This window comes from Lactuca saligna, chromosome 4 (genome assembly GCF_052625555.1).
Source record: "Lactuca saligna cultivar CGN05327 chromosome 4, ASM5262555v1, whole genome shotgun sequence".
Taxonomy (NCBI): domain Eukaryota; kingdom Viridiplantae; phylum Streptophyta; class Magnoliopsida; order Asterales; family Asteraceae; genus Lactuca; species Lactuca saligna.
In genome coordinates this window covers 67445701-67465815 of record NC_136420.1, presented here as the reverse complement: position 1 = coordinate 67465815, position 20115 = coordinate 67445701, and the positions used below count along the sequence as shown (strand labels likewise).

Below are 20115 nucleotides of genomic sequence, written 5' to 3'. Positions count from 1 at the left end.
GAACAATGTATTCTTTATAGAAACTAGTTAATTACCCATTCAGAATAGTAGACAGATTGGAGTAGATAGCTTCAGTCGGTTTCCTCCAAGATAAAAGATTGAACGGAAACAACCAAGGATTTGGGTCAATACATGAGTGGCAAACGGCCGATGCGACTGTGAAGGATGAGAAGGAAAAGAGAACAAGAATTGAGTTTTAGGGATTTAAGTCAATGCATATTAGTCTATTTGATAATAGATAACGTGAGTATTGATTATTGGGTCATCAATATTCAATAACCCATTAGGCCATTACGTATTTCATTTTTATTATATATTTTTAAAATTCAGTATGCAATACTATGTATAATAAATATTAAAAATATTTAAAACATAATAAATAATATATATGTGGATCGGTTCGGTTTTTATGAACGCTTTTATACGTCAAAACCGAACCAAACCCTTTTCGGTTTTTGTAAGATTGAAACCTAAACCGTCGGTTATCGCTTTGGTTTCGGTTATGTCGATTTGTTTCTGTTTTTCGGTTTTCGGTTCGGTTTTTGCTCGTCCGTACTAAACGAATTACATAGAACCCATGAAAACTATCTACCTACCCCTCCCCCCCCCCCCCCCCCCCCCCCCGCCCCAACACACACACACACAAAAATCCCTCTTTTCTCTATCCAAATCCATACCGTTACAAGAGAAAGTTCGGTATTCAGGTTTAGGTTTCATCATCTTTATGCCATCCAGAAAACATATATTCGTCATACAATATGCATTCAAACGAATTGATTTCAAGAAAATGGGATGAAAATGGCGCAACAAGAAATGGATCTTGAACAAAAGAAACAGACGAGATTCAACACCAAGCATTTTGTATTTGCTTGTGCTATTTTTGCATCTCTTAATTCTGTTCTTCTTGGCTATGGTTGGTACCCTTTCCTCTCTTTCTTTATTATATTTACATTTTTTCTATTTTTTATAATTTTAATAATACTTTATGGATTCCAAGAGAACGGAGATTTTGACCCTTTTTATAGTTGATTCAATTCTTTCTAGGTAACAATCTTTTTCGCATAATCTGTTTCACATTCATGATTCATGCCTTCCATCCCAATAAAAGCTTCTTTGATTTTCTGAAAAATTGCACATGTATTGGAGAAAGCAATGTGTTTTTCATCTCAAATTAAAACCATGTTAATTCTAACATTTACATTATAAATAAACAAAATTACATAAATGGTCCCTTTTATTTACAAAAAATCATAATTTTACATTTTTTTTTGCAAGAATGGTCCATGTTGCTTCAATTTCTTGAGTAGTTGGGCTGTAATCTATATAAAATGTTTTTTATATTTTCTTTTATAAAAATAGGTATAAAAATCACTTTATATGGTTATAGACCAACCACCTAAAAAAGTGATTATCAATAAAAAAAAATGAGGACGTGACATTTTGTAAAAGATATAGAGACGATTTATGTAATTTTGTCTTAGTGGAAGTTAATCTCATTTATTCAGGCATAATTTTAAGTTTTGAAATTCTGATACCGAAAAAAAAATCATATTGGTATATACATTTTCCATAATTTTCGTTTATTATTGATTATCATGGCAGATGTAGGTGTAATGGGTGGAGCAATCATATTTATGCAACAAGATTTGAAGATAAGTGAAGTACAAGTAGAAGTTATCGTTGGAATCTTGAACATAGTTTCCTTAATAGGAAGTTTAGCAGGGGGGAAGGCTTCTGACACTATTGGTAGAAAAAGGACAATGGCTTTTGGGGCCTTTATATTCCAGTTTGGTGTGATCGTGATGTCGATCGCACCAAACTTTGGAATACTGTTAATTGGTCGTCTTGTGGCCGGAATCGGAATTGGTTTTGCAATATTAATCGTACCCATTTACATTGTCGAGATATCACCAACAACATCTCGAGGACTTTTAACCTCATTTCCCGAGATTTTCATAAACTTTGGGATTTTATTAGGGTATGTGTCAAGTTATGTTTTCCGAGGGTTACCCGTAAATATAAATTGGAGAATTATGCTTGGAATTGGAATCATCCCCTCGGTGTTCATTGGATTCGCGTTATTAGTGATTCCAGAGTCGCCGAGGTGGTTGGCGATGAACAACCGGATTGATGAAGCTAGACTTGTTTTATTGAAAACTAATGATAACGAAATGGAAATCGATGAGAGATTGAATGAGATTCGAAAAGTGGCTTTGAATGCCAACGATGCTCGATTGGTTTGGAAGGAATTGGTGAATCCGACTCCGGGAGTTAAGAGAATGTTGATCGCGGGGTGCGGAATCCAATGTTTTCAACAAATAACGGGAATTGACGCCATCGTGTATTATAGCCCGATGATTTTTAAAAGCGCTGGAATCACAGGGAATTCCCGTCTACTTGGAACAACGATGGCCGTTGGATTCACAAAAACATTTGTGATCGTGGTAGCTATCGTTCTTATCGATAGAATCGGGAGGAAACCGTTGTTGTACGTGAGCACAATCGGAATGACTTTATGTACATTAAGCCTCGGAATCGCGTTTTCCGTTCTTAAGAATAGTTCCATCGGAATGGAATCGGTTGTGGTATTCGTTTGTGGGAATGTGGGGTTTTTCTCAATTGGAATCGGGCCGGTATGTTGGGTTTTAAGCTCCGAAATTTTCCCATTACGGCTACGATCACAGGCTTCGGCAATTGGGGTGGTTGGGAATCGGGTTATTAGTGGTATTGTGGCAATGTCTTTCCTTTCAATTGCTAGACGAATTACAATGGGTGGTGTTTTCTTTCTTTTTGCGATAATTTCTGGTCTTTCTGTTTTGTTTGTTCACAAATGTGTTCCAGAAACGAAGGGAAAGTCGTTAGAACAAATTGAAACGATATTCCAGAGTGCGAGGAGGGAATTGGAGATTGAAGAACAACGTCTAGTTATGTCCAAATCTAAATATTAAGTGGCAGTGTAAATTATCGATATAGAATGATTTTAGACTGTTTAGGACACAATTAGTAAGTGACTTTTAATATTTTTTTTGTAGTCTATGAGGTTTTTGAAAAAAAAAAACGAAGGTAAGAGCATTTCCGATCGTAATTTAAAATAAAAAGATGGTGTAAAAAATGGATAACGAATTCTTATTTAAAATGTTAAGGAATATCATTGTCTTATCGTTTTACTTATAAAATACCTTAAAATAAGGGAATTTTTTACTATACTATGAGCAAAGAGTTACATCGTTTACCATTTTCTAAACAATTATATTTTATAAAATGAACCAATAATTCGTTGCGTATTTATGATATTAAACGTAATTTCTTTTCATCGCTCTAACTAAAACATACACGCACACAAAAAAAATAATCACTTAATATATCATAATAAAAATCTATCTATAGAATAATCCAATATGAAATACAATATTTAAAATTTTAATATACATTTTAAAATTATAATTTTTATTTTACCGAGTTGTAATGATATAAATACATTTAAAAGTTGCACAATAGCTAGTTAAATATAATAATTGTTATTTTCTAATAAAAATATATGTAACACACTAATATATAATTTTATTATTAAAATATATAACAGATGTATTTATATATGATATGTGAGGAAGAACATATCATCAAAAACTCACTATTTTGCTTATTTCAATTTTAGGATCGGAGATTGCTTTAAACCAAACGAAAATTTTTTATGAAAAAAAAAAATCCTCCATGAAATTAAACGAGATCAGGCCCAATTGTCACTGTGGTAATTGAATCACAAAACTAGCATTGATCATTTGAACACGTATCAATATAGCAACATTGTTTTATGTTTTTCATTATATATATAAATTATAAAGTAATCTTATATCAAAAGAGAAAATTCCAGCGTATCAAAGATTTTTATTTTTTACAAGGCTATATATATTCGTTTTGTGCAACTTTTAGTACACAAAATACAAGGAACTAAGATTGTGAACCAAGAGAATCAAATTTATATTCCGAAAAACAAATCAAACTCAATGAATATGTCTAGTATCATTCAAGAATCAAAAAAACGAAAGTACAACTTTACACTCTTTTTACATCTAACATCTGATTGTGAAGTGAACCGAGTTAGTTCATGCATGATGAAAGATAGCTGCCTTACTAAAAATAGAAAGTTGACGAATGAATCTTTATCCCATTGTACTTACAATATAGTCGCTGGCTGATGAATTACAGAAAACACAATGATCTGATAAAATCTTCTTAAGAATGCTTCCATCTTCCATACGAAGCCCTCTACTTTGCTTATTCCAAAGATGAACAGTGTAACTTTGGTCTCGAATTTGTTCCAACTTCCCCCTCAGAAATCTTGCATCTGTCTCGTTTTTACCCTCACGGAAAAGGATCCGAACCTTGTCCCAGTTAACCGGGTAAAACGCCATCGGGGGTAAAATGGTAAAATTGTATCCAGGTCTCCCATGGAGTCTTGATACCACCCTTGAAACCAAGTAAGGACCATTGTGACCCCATTTGTTGCCATTGAAAGTTAATGCAAATTCTTCGATGAATTTGTAAAGTAAGGGATGCATTTTGTCGAATACCATGACTGCATTGTTCAATCTGCTCCAGTTCTTGGAATTTTGATCAACTGTTTGCGCTCCGATTGAGTTCTTTAATTTGGAGAAAGATTTCAAGACTATTACGTCGGTGTCGAGATAAACACCACCGTATTTGTATAACAAACAAAGTCGAAGGAGATTCGAGATGTTTTGGCCTAATGGGACATCGCCGGAATGAACATGACCTCGGATTAGCTTTGAAAACCAAGATTCTGCCATGGTGCTCTTGAACAAGTAATCGAAATCAGGAGAAATTGCTGTTACTCGGAACCCTTTTCCGGAAAAGGGTTTGAGAATCCTGTTTCCTTTGATCGAATCCAATGAGTTTGATACAATCAGAAGACACCCATTTGGATTTGTTTTGAATATGGATTCAATTGAGTGAAACGTCCTTTCATTAAACGCATTCACTGGTGCAATCCAAGTCATAAAGAAACGGACCTTGCAAGAACCACCGTCGTTTTTCTTCATAAAGAACTCCTTCACCCTCGCCGGAAAATCTATACCCCGGCGGCCGCGAGAAGACCCAAAAGCAGTCAACATCTTCAGTAGTTTCTTGTTTCTGGTTGAGGATGAATCCTCAGATTCAATCGTGAAACTGTGTGATTTACGGGAATGTGGCAAATGGGTGTTCGGAATTACATGTGGGTTTAGGTTTTCTTGTTTTCCGATCGCCATTTTTTCTCGCCGTTGTTGTACTGGGTGCTTGAAAAAGGGTACAGAGACGAAGTTTATTGGATCTCCGGTGCCGGTGACTTCAGTTTCTTCTGAGTTTGCTTGTAACGTCAGATGGGGTATTGAAATTTCAGATGGCGTTTCTTCTTTTACTGCGTGCATCAATGGAGATGATGGTGAAGAAGAAGATACCGAGATCAAGTTTCTTGAATGTCGGCCTAATTTTGGCGGCGATTGGGCGGTGCGATCAAGTGAAGGAATATTGACGGAGAAAATGGAAGCGCCATTGAATGATAGCAAGAAAAGGAAAACGAGTGAGATGAAAGCGAAGAGAGACCTCTTCTTGTTTTTGGTGTTGAGTTCCATTGAAGTTTGCCTCATGATGTGTGGAATTTCTAGTAGCGATGAAGAGGAAGAGAGCAGGTGAGCATGGTGGTGCTTCAATGGCGATGGCGGCAATGTTTCTTGAACTCTGGTTTTTAATTCTAGAAAGAGGGGAGTCGGTGGTGATGAAGTTACATGCAAGCGCAATGATGTTGATGGTGAGAGATTGACGTGGAGGGATGGAGGATCTATTTATAGTATGTGAGAGGAGTGATGAAGTAAGCAAAGCCGGTCCATTGAATTTGAATTCGAGAAAGTAAATTAATTAATTAATGCCGTAATATATATATATATATATATATATATATATATATATATATATATATATATATATATATATATATATATATATATATATATATATATATATATATATATATATGGGAAAAGTGAATATACCCTTAAGGGTATATAAGCTTAGGTACCCAAACACATCATAATACGTCGTTTTGTTTGATATATTCATTATAATGTTCTTAAATTTCAACCTCCAACGTTATTTACTTTCAAAATTTTCAAATTTTCACTATTATCTTTCTCTTTTACCATATCTTTTTATCGAACACCTACTAGGCTTTATATATTGTCGTTGAAAATGAAAATTATTTAAGAGAAAGTTAAATGTGTAATTTATAAAAATCATGGAAGTAAATCAAGTTAGAAGTTAAATTACATGAACATTGTACAATTAGAATATATATTATATGATATAAAACTATGTAGTATGGTGAGTTTGAGTACCTAAGCTTATATACCCTTAAGGGTATATTCACTTTTCTATATATATATATATATATATATATATATATATATATATATATATATATATATATATATATATATATATATATATATATATATATATATATATATATATATATATATATATATATATATATATATATCAGATTTTATAGTCAAACAAAATATTGTACAAATAAAAACATACAAAGAGTGTCATTCTGTCATTTTTTTTAAGCAAAAACATTTGTTATTTTATGATAATCAAGACTTTATAGACATTAACTCTAATCATTAATTGTTAATCTAATTAATCAAGGTACACCCAAGATCCCAAGATAAGATTTCAATAATTTTAGTATTGAAAAACTTCTTTCCGTAGAAATTACCTATCAAAAACCACAACATATACAAAAACATAAAATAGTCTTGCAGAAATTGAGAATCAACATCATATTTTCTAAAATTTGATACATCAAAGTTTCATAAATTAAAATAATTTATTAGATTTTGAGATAAATTAGAATTTTATATACATCAGATTATTCAAAAAAAAATTATCACATTATTTAGAAATTAAAAAACTAATCAGTTTTTCAAAAACAGAATTCACATGACATATCAGAATTTACATATATATCAGATTTTCAGAAATCTGATACATCATATTTTAAGAAATTAAGATAACTTATCAAAATTTGAGATACATCAGATCTTCATATACATCAAATTATTCAGAAAAATTATATCATATTATTCAAAAAAGCATAATATATTATAATTTCAATATCAAAAACATATCATAATATTAAGAAAAAACAATTACATCAGAAATTTAAGAAAATCTTATTAAAGAAAACCTTATAAAAGTTAAAAGAAGTCGAAGAAAAAAATTACCTCAAAAAAATTAATGAAGCCTATAACAGTTCTGGATCAATAAGACTACAACTTTGATCCATAACTTCTCACTTCACTAGCAAGCTATATAAGCAAAAGTGAAACTTTAAAATTGTTCATCAATAATCATTATCATATTTTCGCAACTTCAAGTAGGTTATGAAAGAAATTTCAAACACTAGAAAAAACTTACTAGATTAAGACTTTTGGAAGACCAATTCATTCAATGACCCCTTTATATCTTAGCTTTAACAAGCCCAGGTAGAGATTTAGAGCAGTGGAGGACCATCCTAAGCAATTCACAAAATTATTATAATTTGTATCGATTAATAGGAATAAAGAGATTAGAGGAAAACTATTCGGGAGTATAATAGGATACTAGAAGACACTATTCAGAATGAAGGAATTTAAGAGGAACGGTTGAGCGAGGGTGATAGAACCACTTGCCTATGATCATCTGATGGAGAGGGACCCTAAAACTTGGATTAAAGCATTCTTTCAGACTGATAGGGCATGTGATGCATATGAAAATGATGTTTCTGAGAGTTGTAACTCAATCATTGGAGCTGCCAGAAGAGACCTCTAATCACTATGTTATAGGAAATTAAAATTTATGTGATGGAGAGACTTTGTAGACAAAAAAGTAAGGGAAGTTCTTGGGAAGACTTAAACATATGTCCTGCCATTAAACTAAAATTGTCCAAGATTAAGGAACTTCAAAGGTTAGTGGTTGAATACCTTTTATATATGTGTGTGACATTTAGTTGTGTATATTTACATTTAAGTGTGTGTGGACAGATTTTGGAGAGTTGTAGCATCTAGTTATCAACAATTTGAAGTGAGGCTTTTACATGATGCATATGTTGTAGACCTTGGTAAGAAAACATGTGGATGTAGAGGTTGGCAATTAACTGGTTACCCCTGCGTGCATACATATGCTGCCATTTCAAACCTCAATAGGGATCCAGAGGACTATGTATCACCATGGTTGACCACAATAATGTTTTGTAATGACTACATGTACACCATTAAGCCACTAAATGGTAGTGATATGTGGCATGATGTTGATTACATCAAGCCATTGCCTCGCAAAAAGAGAAGGATGCTAGGAAGATCATCAACAAAAAGGAAAAGGGATCAGATTGAGAGTGAACTAAAGGGCAATAAGCATACAGTCTCAAAAAGGGGTATTGTTATGAGATGCAACATATGCAGAGAAACAGGACATAATAAATCAGAATGTCCTCAAAACCCAATTGGGGAATCATCTAATCTAAAGCCAAAGTCAAAAAATAAAAAACCCAAAAAAAAGGTATTTCTCCTCCTTTACCTTTTGATTACAAGATAACAGCTTCTAATGCTAACATTTGAATTATTTCACAATACGTAAAGTAAAGGTTGAATTGGTTCAAGAAGTTGATGTGGAAATTGATAGTGACAGTGAAGTTCAAAGGGAGTCTGATAGTGAGGTGGAGTCTTATGAAGTTGATTTTGAAGAGGGTAATCATACATATGAAGATGTAAACCAACCTAAGATTGAAGTTGAAGTTAAAGGACATGTTGAAGTTGGAGGGTTTGAAGAATAGGTTGAAGCACTTGTTTATGTTGAAGTTGAAGAAGGTGAATACCAGACTGTAGTTGTAGATCAAGTAGAATTTGAAGTTCAAGGACAGTATGAAGGTCAAGATGGTGAAGAACTTGATGTACTTCAAGATCCAGTTGGACAAGATGACCAAGGACAGGCTGCAGTTCAAGATCCAGTGGAAGAGGAGCATATGCAAGAAGTACCAGCATTTCAAGTTCTACAGGGAAAGAGAATAAGGAAACCTTCAGAAAGAATCACAAAAATTAAGATAAGAAAGAAGTGTGAGGGGAAACAGGGGAGTAGTTGTGAAAATCCAACGGAATTGGAATAGAATTTGACACTTTGTTATTTTTTGGCATTATTGACTGGGAATCTTTTGTCTAGTAATATGTGTAACTTTTGGACTTATGTCTAGTCATATGTGTTAGTTTTGGAATCTTGTGTGTACCTTTTGGCAGTAATGCATGTGTAACTGTGTTAAATTCCAATGTTTTGTAAACAATGTTTCATGGGAATCTAATATTTCCTGGGAATCCAATGTTTGATTATATTACATTCCAATGTTTGATTATGTTACATTCCCATGTTTGATTATTTTTCATTCTAATACATGTAACAAAAACATCAGAAGCAAAAACATGTAACAAAAGTTCCATCCATTCATTACATACATAAGCATACACAAAAACAGGTGGACTACATCATTCTAATACCAATCAAGTTTCATTCATGAACTACATCATTCAACCCAAATACATCATGAACTACAATCAAGCCAATATTTTCACATACAATACAAATAACAAAATCAGTGCCACTTTGTGAGTAAACAACTTCCACTTGACTTTGTCTAATTCTTGTCTGTTAACCAAATTGGTGTTGTTTTCTTGTTCGATCTTCATCCTACATATGTTGATTTCATTCTCCAAAGTGCAAATTTTCAAGGTTAGATTATAATTTTCTTCTGGTTTCCTCCAGTAAGGCTTTCTTCCATCTGTCCTCCCTTCATCCTCATCCAGCCATTGCTAGAATTTACAGCTTGGACTTTTTCCATTCTTGAAGAAAAATTAAAAAAATGTTAAATTACAGAATGAAGAAGAAGAAAGGGTATTCAACAAGATGAATAAGAAGAAAGTTGCAATGTATTCAACAATACTGATTACCATCTAGTTTTGACAAACTCTAAATTTTCTTCCAGGGTTGTTAGGGGTTCTTGAAGTCTTCACGCGAGATGGTAAGTTGCAATCACATGGATGATCAACTTGAAATTCATCTTGTCGTTTTGAAGAATAAGATGAGGAAGAAGAAGCCATCGTCGATCTAGGGTTCAAAGTGTAATCGTATGACTTCTTATACTGTAAACGAAGAGAATATATGCACAATGCCACGTAGGTGCAACGTATTCAACTCATGTACCAGGTGGCTGCCACATAAGCAAAAACAAGTAATAGTCGGTCATATTACTTAAATATGAACATAAATAACAAGTTGGTTTCATTAATGAGAACAAAAAAAAAACATTACCTATATATGGACAATTAAAATAGTTAGTTACCTTCATAAGTCATTTTCCCTAGCACAAAACCATTTTCATAAACAACATCAAACATTTCATCTAAAAGATTGTTTGGAATTACAAAATTGAAGAAATTGAGGGTTTCGGAGATAAAAAGAATAAATCTGATTTGGGTTGAGGTTTTGAAAAGCAGAATTTGGTGAACACAACGATGAATCAACAACTTACAACAAATGATTACTTTGCTACCGAATAAACTAATTGGTAATTTTAGAGAGACAAACATATTAGGAGCATGGGTTAGATTTATTCTTACCATAAGTATCTTGTTGGAACTGCATATCTCTTGCCAAAGATCTGTGCTTTATATGCATTTCAAATTCTTCACTTCCATCTCTAACTCAATAAATGAGTCTAGCCTACATAACCCTACCCAAACAGATTGAGACAAGGGGTTGGAGAAGACGATGCAAATGCTAGTGTTGGTATATTCTTCGGTCGGAATAAAAATTGAAGCCCTAGTCATCGTCTCCTTGTAATCAAAATCAATGTTGTAAACTATCCGAAACAGTAATCTGACGAACTTGGTTTTTAACCTAGGACACTACTCCGATGAACTGGTGTTCTTCAACTTCAAAAAAGTTGTGAGTGTCGATGGTGAGGGTTATGGAGAGAAAGGAATGAAGGGGGAATCTGAGAATTGATCATATAGAAATTGGAATTACATATATATTTAAAAATTGACACAATGTAATATATGTGGACAAGAGCATGCCACTAGGCAAACCTTTGACCGGTAAACTGAGATAGTTCCAATTGACGCTAGGGGTGTTCATAACCGGATATCCGAAATTTCAGATAGTTGATTTTTGGTATCCGATTACATATCCGAAATTTCGGATATCCGAAATTCAGATATTTGAAATTTCGGATATCAAAACGGATATCTGAAAATTTGAAATTTTGTAAAAATTTGAAAGTTTTTATATTAGAAAGACATATTTTTAAATTAGAAAGACATATAAAGTAATATATGTATTTAATTAGGGGTATTATGAATATGTTTTAGTTACTGACATTCATATTATAAGACATATATAATTAAAATAACAAATAATGTATAAATTAAAATCAAAATTTTCGGATATCGGATATCCGAATTATCCGAAAAATCTGAAAAACACTATCCAATTCTGATTCCTAAAAATCGGATATCCGATTTTTTAGATAATTCGGATTTGGAATTTCGGATACAAATATTTTTGAACACCCCTAATTGATGCCCTTAATTAATAGGTAAAAAACAAGTTTAATGATCTAGAAAACACCAAAAAAAAAAAAAAATGAATCCACAAATTGTAAACATTGTTGTGCTAATATTCATTTTTCCTAAGATAAATCAAACGTGGCAAGTGAGCCCAAATTCTTGATACATAAAATTTCTTAAGTGCATTTATTAAAAAAAACATTTATTTTATTTTAATAATATCATTTTTGTAATTAAATTTAATAACCTATCATCTATAGATTTTTTTTTTTTTCAAAAACAAAAGTATTTACGTATTTATCCGATTTCAAACCTATCTTATTTTTGGCACATACAAATTATTATTTTTAATCAAACAAAATATTATCGGTTACTCCGCTCCGACCCTTTTTTTTTTTTTTTTTTTTTTTTTTTTTTTTTTTTTTTTTTTTTTTTGTTCACATCCAACTACAAGCTTAGAGGACTGATTTGCATAGCGGTTTTAGCGGAAGGGACTCAAAGTGAAATTTCGTAATAAAACCCCCGAAAAAGGTAAAATGCAAAGAAGAAAATAATAATTTTAAAACCCTAATGGATTGTAAAAAACGCAAGGATTTGCATCCAGTCACAGATCTTGTCTTCATCGCGATTCAAATCTACATGATTACCCTTGTTCTCCAGTCTAATTAATTCTGGTTCTTTATCTCTCTCTTCATCGAATTTATCGGAAATTTGGAAATTCTATTAGGACGATCGAGCAGTTCTTGAAAGTATATTGTTTTTTCTGGTTTGCAGATTCAAATGGCGGCAATTGCAGTTAATCAGTTTGCTGAGTGCGTTACTTGCCATGCTTGGAGCCCCGATCACTCAAGTAAGATACAGATACATATCTTCATAATGAATTTGTCTATGTTTGGATGTAACCTTGATTATAGGTTAATAAACTTGAGATGCTCCCTTTTTGTTCCACGATTAGAGATATGTTCATAATGATGAAAGAAAATTTTGGGATGCTACAGCTTTCAGGACTGATGTATTTCTTTTGATTTTAGTAGGTATACCTATTGCCATTATGAATTATGCTCCCTAAGATACTATATAATGTTTTTGACTTATATGCTCAACCGCAATACTTTTCAAACGACGAATTCATATAAATTATATTACACAATCAACATCTCCATACTTTTTGTTTATAGTACATGTTCTAAAGTTTAATGTGATTCGTGATTTTTATGGATACGTTTTGCAATCCATATAAATATTGGAGATCTGGTTGGTATACTACCTAGAATTACCATGGAGATGAAGGATTGCGAGCATCTGGACCTTAGTAAGATTGATACAAATGGCTGACCAAACTTCATCTTTTCAACTCATACAAAGCAGTATTTGAAAGTGTTCTCAACTATTCTTATGAAAATAGTAGCCCACTACTTTAGGCGTTTTACTGTATTCATGGACCTTTTATTTCTGCTAAGTTTACTATGCTCTTCTATGATAACATAGCCATTTTGCAACATGTTTTTCTTTTTCTCTCTACTCACGCCTATTATGCAGGATTGTAATAGTGACTCTGTTTCCTGCAGTGATAGCTCTTTGTCCAAACAATCATGAGGTTCACATCTACAAATCCATTGAAGAAAATTGGGAAAGGATTCATGTTCTGCAAAAGGTACTTGATATTTTCTTGCATCACTTCCTTTTTATATACTTGTTTATGCTTTAATCTGTCTAACTTATCACACCTATCCTTTACTTTCTTTGGCATTCTTTTGCATTATATTTCTCAAACTTTAGCTTCTTCCTTGGTGCAGCATGACCAAATTGTTGCAGGAATAGATTGGAGTAAATCATCAAACAGAATAGTTACTGTGTCTCATGATCGCAATTCGTGAGTGAATGTTTTAAATATTTATTCTATTCAATTTTGGGATCCTATTTGCATCTCTCTCTCATTCATGAGTGAATGTTCTTATTGTTTTTTAGATCCTATGTTATGAAAGCTTCTCAATTTTGCAGGTATGTTTGGAACCAAGAAGGATCTGTATGGGTCCCAACTCTTGTTATCCTCAGGCTCAATCGAGCTGCACTCTGTGTGCAATGGAGCCCTAAAGGTATTGTAAGAAATACTCATTCTTGATTTTTATTTTTTTATTTTTTGCAATCTCTGGATTTGATTTAAACCTAAGACCTCTCATATGGATTCTCACCTCATAACCACTACACTAGGAATAAATTATAGTAATATACTCATGGACACATAAGAAGGATTCACCTGTATCATCTTTGTCACTAATTATTGTTTACAGGAAACAAATTTGCTGTGGGAAGTGGAGCTAAAACTGTTTGTATATGTTACTATGAGCAGGAGAATAACTGGTAATATAATAATAGCTTCCTCTTTAGACTTTTAACTTCTTCAGTTACTTACAAACCATATACAATATTCATTTCCTCAGGTGGGTTAGTAAGCTAATCAGGAAAAAGCATGATTCTTCTGTGACCAGTGTTGCTTGGCATCCTAATAATGTTTGTATTTTCTCTTATTACACATAACTTTAATATTTTAACCCTTTTCCACTTTAAATTTGATATTAAACTTTCTTTTTGTACACCCATTTTTCTTCTCACCATTGCAACTCTAGGATACGTTTCTTTTGCTGTTTTGTTAGACAATTATATGTTGGAAAATATTATTATTTTGACATGATTGGTTATTTTTGACAGGTTCTCATTGCTACAACATCTACTGATGGAAAATGCAGAGTATTCTCGACTTTTATTAAAGGGGTTGATGCAGGGTATTAAGCTTCATCTTTTTCCTACATTTCAATATCTTTACTTTTACCACAACATTTTCACTGACATATGTGATTATGGTTGTCAGTAAACCAAGGAAATCAGGAAGTGGCTCCTCATTAGATGCAAAATTTGGAGAGGTTTGGCTTTATTATATTTCTGAATTAACCTAGAATCTGTGCTATAAAATCATGGAGAAAAAAAAAATCAAGTGAATGACCCTAATTAACCTAGAGGAATACATATATGCTACCATAACCCTAATTCTATTTTCCTTGTATTCATGCACTTTCTCATTGATACTTATTATAACTTATGTCAATTAAAATGCTATCCTCTTTTTCCTTAAGAGGATTAACTTTATTTCTTGTTATGTTTGAGCAGCAAATTGTTCAGCTTGATCTCTCATTTTGTTGGGCTTTTGGTGTCAAATGGTCCCCAAGTGGAAATAGCTTAGCTTATGTAGGTGAGGGCATTTACTCTATTGCTTCATATTTCTAGTTAAGTTGCTATAAGTTTGTAATTGGTTTGTGGATTCTGATGGAATCCAGTGGAATTGGAATTAGAGATTCCATTCCATGGCATGTTTCAAATTCCATATTTAATGGATTTCACCATTCCTAGGGGTGGATGGAAGGAATTTAATTTAATTCTTCCTTTTTCAATAAAAACACTCTCATATATTATTTTCAATGTTTTTGTTGGCATAACAAACAGGTCATAATTCAATGATATACTTTGTTGACCATATCGGACCTTCCCCTTCTGCTCAAAGTGTAGTATTGCGTGATTTGCCTCTTCGTGATGTGGGTCAGCATCCTCTCTATCATTCTGTCTACTTTTTGCACTTCTTGTTATTCAAGTGTTCACAAACAACATATTTTATTATTTAAGGTTATGTTTGTCTCTGAGAAACTCGTAATTGGTGTGGGATATGACTGCAATCCAATGGTTTTTGCAGCAGATGGAATAGGATCATGGTACGATTCTGATTTTCAGTTTTTCAGGGTTAATTGCAACCAAAAGTATATTTCATTTGTTTTCTTTGATCTATATTTTTTTAGGAGCTTTGTGAGGTTCCTTGATGAGAAAAAATCAGCATCTTCTAGTGCAAGATATGGGTCACAGGTTCTTACACTCAAATTATCTACGCCTTTCTTGATGAAAAAAAGTCAACTTTGTGTATTTTCAGAAAAACTTGCCATAAATCATCATTGAATGTTCTGTAAGCCCCTTCCCCTTATATTGTTTCTGATTTGCAGCTGACAGAAGCATTTGGGAAATTCTATGGAAGCTCAAAACAGGGAACCAGTAATGATAAAACTCGTGGTGGTGTTCATGACAACTGCATCAAGTATATATCACCATTCTTACTTTTTTTCTAATTTAATTTGTCTTTCTTAATTTCACAACAAATTTAAAAATAAAAATTAAGTAATTAATTTTCCTATCTGACTTTTGTAGTTGCATTGTGCCTTTCAAGACATCATCTGGGAGTAACAAAATGACAAGCTTTAGCACTTCAGGTAAACATAATGACTTTCATTGATTTCTTTTTTAGAGCATCTTACTTTCATTTCTTCATATTACAACATTAAATATCTTCCCAATTATAGCAATGTCATCCAAATAGAAAGCTAATTACACTGCTGAGATAAGAAAAAAAGTTATAGCCGAAATTACCAATTTCTTATTTTGTGCATTTAGCCCTGAAATACCAATTTAGTTAGAAACTGATACATGGCTGTATAAATTGGTAAGAAAGCTGCAACATTACATATTTTTTTTTTATAAAAATCTGCAACTTAGTTGCATAAATAAGTACATAGCACAGTTGAGTTATCAGTTTGATGATATTGTTTTTTGATTAAATATTACAGGACTAGATGGAAAAGTTGTGATATGGGATTTGAAAAATCAGGAAGACTTACTCGAGTATATGTAATGTAAATCTAATGAATAAAGCTTGTACCCCGTGCATGGATGATTGTACTTTTCAAGCTTCTATCTGGAGTGTGTTTTTGTTTTTCACATGGTGTTTCTTATATACTAGAACAATATAAATCAAGTAACGATGCTATGCTATGCTATGACTTTGTTTCCTTTTTAGTATCAATTGAATATCATTCTGTATTCCTTTCTTTTTTTTTTTTTTTTTTTTGGTGGTGGTGGTTGTTGTTGAGATCTATGTTAACTTGTTCACACAACTTTAGACGTGACGTCTCTATGTAGCATCTAATAGGTAAGGGTACTTTGGGGTTTTTGACCAAGGTTAATGAAAATCGAACTTGGAAATAGAAATTAGTCGTTTGAGGCACTTTCGTATTAGTTTGATCCTTCATAGAAAGATATCATGGAATTTACTTGGGAACAATCCAATTCATGGCTTCTGAGAACATGCAATCCAATGACTAAATTTGTGTTTTGACTTAACTTGTTATAACATCTTAAGAGACTTATAGCAGTAGATTTATTCAAATGGACAAACAGCACGGATACACGTGACAATCACATGACAAGTTTGAGGAACAAGGTTTCAATGTTTGAGTAACAAGCTTCAGAACACCAGCTGTCGTTTGTTTTGTGAGAACTAAAAAGATGTGTATCTAACATAAGCCTGGAAAAAGCAAACTAATATTTTTTAAATAATCTTACATATCATTGTTTATCAATCATTGTAACTAATAAAAACCTTGGCAATACGTTGTGGGTTTGAAACAGTTTAGTGTGTTGGGAAACTGTAACATGCAAGTTTTATGATAGATGATTTTTTTTTTTAATTTTTTTTTTTTGCTAATCATTGGCTGTTATGTAATGGGGCAAAAAGGTAAAAAGGAAAAATTATTATTTTAGGAACTAAAACTATCAAAACAAATAAAGAAATGTGAACAAAAGTGGATAAAAATGGATGATTAAGCAAATTGAGGTAAAAAAAAACAAACAGAAAAGGCAGATGAGTCCACGTAGTCGTAAGTTGACGAATGTTAGGGCAAAAAGCCAGAAAAGAAAAATTTATTATTTTAGGGATTAAAACTATGACAACCGAATCTTTATCTATTAAAGTTAGCCGTTTTCCCGTCAGATATATTTCATATTTTTATTTGTTCCGTAAATTTCTATAGTTTGGAAAATCATTAAGTTTTATATAATTAAATTTATATACAAGTCAGAATAAAAAATCGTGCGAAAAACCCGAGTTTCCTTTGAAAAATCAGCAGTTTCCAGCCTGACTGGTGTTCACGGCCGTGAACCCGATCACGGCAATAAACCCGTTCACGGCAGTAAACTAGTTTACGGCCGGTGGACCCCACCACCGACCATGAAACCCCCTATATATACGTGATTCCCACCCTCATTTGAACTTTTCTGGCCGCAAACACACTTTCTCTCACTAAAAATCATCATCCGAAAACACAAGATTTCTCTTCATTTATCATTCTGTTCGCATTGGAACTCGTTTTGGAGCATTGAATCATCAGTTTTTCATCAAAATCAAGTGTTGCAGTTCTTGAGTTTACGACCGTACACCCTTCAAAAATTCATAATTCCTTCAAGAACACAGTTCACGGCCGTAAACCCCCTTCACAGCCGCAAACCCTCCCCAAGTGGTGAACTTGGCTGAAAACCCGCTTTCCCTGATTCAATTAAGTCCAGGTAACATTCCTTATCCGAAAACAAGTGTTTTTTTCTAACACTTTATCTAACGAAATCGCTAATCTAGATGCATATTATGTATTTAACTGTTATTAGGATTTCGTTAAGTGTCGCGTACATCAACCCGAGGGTCTTCGTTTCCAGTTTCGTTGATCGATGCTTTCGCACAACTAACAGTGAGTTCATACCCCTACGATTTTATGGTTTTTAACGTTTTCAGAGGGGGGGGGGGGGGGGGGGGGATACAAGCCAAACACAAATGATTTTGTGAACTAGTACAAAAGAATTTCAACAAGTTTAAAACTCATGCAATTAATACAGTCAAACGATTTTCACATTGTTATAAAATACATAGATATTTTATCCATTTTGTAACATGCTGAGCATAAGGGACGCTTTCAACTTGAAATTATAATTGCATAGTTTTCAGAACAATTCACGAACCAAGTACATAACATCTCAGGCAAACTATAATGGTTATAGTTTGAGGAGTTCATTACACAATTTTTACCAATTCAGACTATATACATGGGCAAACATATAAGCTATGATAGCTTAGATTAATGATATTCATTACTATATTCGGATAACAAGAGTATAACGCTAAATAATTATTTAAGTATAATTATTGATACTCTACCAAGTATACAAAACGATTTCAAATACGAGAAAACGATACAAAACTACACGTAAACTAGTTAATACAGGATTGTGAGACAACTCTTCATTTGTAAAAATCCTCAACATTTAGTGTAACAGAGTCTCCTGGAAGGAGAGTGTGATATTTGTGAATATATCTATTTGGGACTGACAATCCCACACCTAAACTGCTAGCTATAGTTAGACAGACATGCCTGGGGTGACACATATCATATTGTGCGACGCCTGAAGAACGTCGTTGAGCTCATCAGTCATATCAAGCATGGTTATACGAACTCACAATAGTATAAACTAACCTTTGTTTACGGGATTTCATTTTTCATTAGTTTTATTTTAATTAATAAAACTACTATACATTACACTGGAGGATTCTAGGGATACCATACTCGGTTTTATTTTAATTAATAAAACTACTATACATACTGCTGGTGACCAGGGTTTTCAAATAGAACATACAATACTTACTGGTAGTAACAAGCATATATGTAAGAAAATATTGGATTTTCTTGGGAAAACATACATACATTTTACAGATTCATGGACAAGTTTTCATTACCAAAAACATTCTTATGAACTCACCAGATTAATGCTGATACTCTTTCAAAATCGCTCGTATTCTCAGGAAATCAGTAGACAGGTACTCCCGCAACATTTTGAGAAGACGGAGCGTATAGAGACACGTCTTTTACATATTTTGTCATACTTTTGATGTACACAAGCTACGTATCAAATAGATGTAAATATTCATATCTTAATGTAATGGTTGTGTTTACTTTGATTACTATGATGCAGTTGTTGTGATACTATACATGACGTCCTCCACCCCCGAACATTTTCGCCGTTTCGGTTTGGGGGTGTGACAGATTGGTATCAGAGTTATTGTTTATAGCGAACTAAGTATACCGAACCTTACATGGTATACAACTACAAACGATAAGGGGCCGAAGTGCTCTGAACTAAAAGTATACTTTAAAAATATAAGTATTTTATAAGAAGTATACAAGCGTACATACGTACCAGAAACATTATCGTAAGTAGAACAAAACAAAAGTATTTGGATGTTGGACACTATGGTTAAACCTGGATAGTTATGTAATCATGTATGGGATCAATATAGCCCGATCAACTATATTTATTTGAGACATGAACATGTGTTTGGGAGTGACTGTGATTTTGCAACAAGCCTAAAACTTAATAAGCTATATATAACAAGATATCGATAGAACACAACATACAACTTAAAATACTATAGGAGTATTTTAGCAAGAACCGAATACGGTGTAGAGATTCATTCCAAGTGTTGCTACTATTTCTTCCTAGCGATAGTTTACTTGTATTGGTAACTTTTCTTTGTTTATCGCTTTGT

At 32.9% G+C, this 20115-nt stretch overlaps 3 protein-coding genes across 3 annotated transcripts; 2 read left to right on the top strand and 1 right to left on the bottom strand.

Annotated features, from left to right (window-relative positions):
• Nucleotides 1–655: 655 nt before the first annotated feature.
• On the top strand, nucleotides 656–2949 carry LOC145038592 (putative polyol transporter 4). Its single transcript, XM_078986903.1, has 2 exons — nucleotides 656–913; nucleotides 1603–2949. Exons 1-2 carry the CDS (start codon nucleotides 793–795, stop codon nucleotides 2946–2948), a joined length of 1467 nt encoding a protein of 488 aa, XP_078843029.1. The 5' UTR covers nucleotides 656–792; the 3' UTR covers nucleotide 2949.
• Nucleotides 2950–4025: 1076 nt separating this feature from the next.
• LOC145038591 (uncharacterized) lies at nucleotides 4026–5778 on the bottom strand. The gene has a single exon (XM_078986902.1). It carries the CDS (start codon nucleotides 5643–5645, stop codon nucleotides 4161–4163), a length of 1485 nt encoding a protein of 494 aa, XP_078843028.1. The 5' UTR covers nucleotides 5646–5778; the 3' UTR covers nucleotides 4026–4160.
• A 6412-nt stretch (nucleotides 5779–12190) lies between these two features.
• Nucleotides 12191–16568, top strand: LOC145042074 (actin-related protein 2/3 complex subunit 1A-like). Its single transcript, XM_078990437.1, has 16 exons — nucleotides 12191–12328; nucleotides 12429–12504; nucleotides 13223–13308; nucleotides 13451–13527; nucleotides 13656–13750; nucleotides 13946–14015; nucleotides 14096–14165; nucleotides 14364–14437; nucleotides 14524–14575; nucleotides 14820–14901; nucleotides 15153–15241; nucleotides 15330–15415; nucleotides 15500–15563; nucleotides 15698–15789; nucleotides 15900–15961; nucleotides 16316–16568. Exons 2-16 carry the CDS (start codon nucleotides 12435–12437, stop codon nucleotides 16378–16380), a joined length of 1134 nt encoding a protein of 377 aa, XP_078846563.1. The 5' UTR covers nucleotides 12191–12328; nucleotides 12429–12434; the 3' UTR covers nucleotides 16381–16568.
• Nucleotides 16569–20115: the final 3547 nt, after the last annotated feature.

Excerpts from the sequence above, each read along its gene's own strand:
- LOC145042074 (XM_078990437.1), top strand. The coding sequence starts at position 12,435 with ATGGCGGCAATTGCAGTTAATCAGTTTGCTGAGTGCGTTACTTGCCAT. Across the intron at positions 13,309-13,450 it reads GGATTCATGTTCTGCAAAAG|CATGACCAAATTGTTGCAGG; the intron begins GTACTTGATATT and ends TCCTTGGTGCAG. Across the intron at positions 14,438-14,523 it reads ATTAAAGGGGTTGATGCAGG|TAAACCAAGGAAATCAGGAA; the intron begins GTATTAAGCTTC and ends TATGGTTGTCAG.
- LOC145038591 (XM_078986902.1), bottom strand. The coding sequence starts at position 5,645 with ATGAGGCAAACTTCAATGGAACTCAACACCAAAAACAAGAAGAGGTCT.
- LOC145038592 (XM_078986903.1), top strand. The coding sequence starts at position 793 with ATGAAAATGGCGCAACAAGAAATGGATCTTGAACAAAAGAAACAGACG. Across the intron at positions 914-1,602 it reads TTCTGTTCTTCTTGGCTATG|ATGTAGGTGTAATGGGTGGA; the intron begins GTTGGTACCCTT and ends TTATCATGGCAG.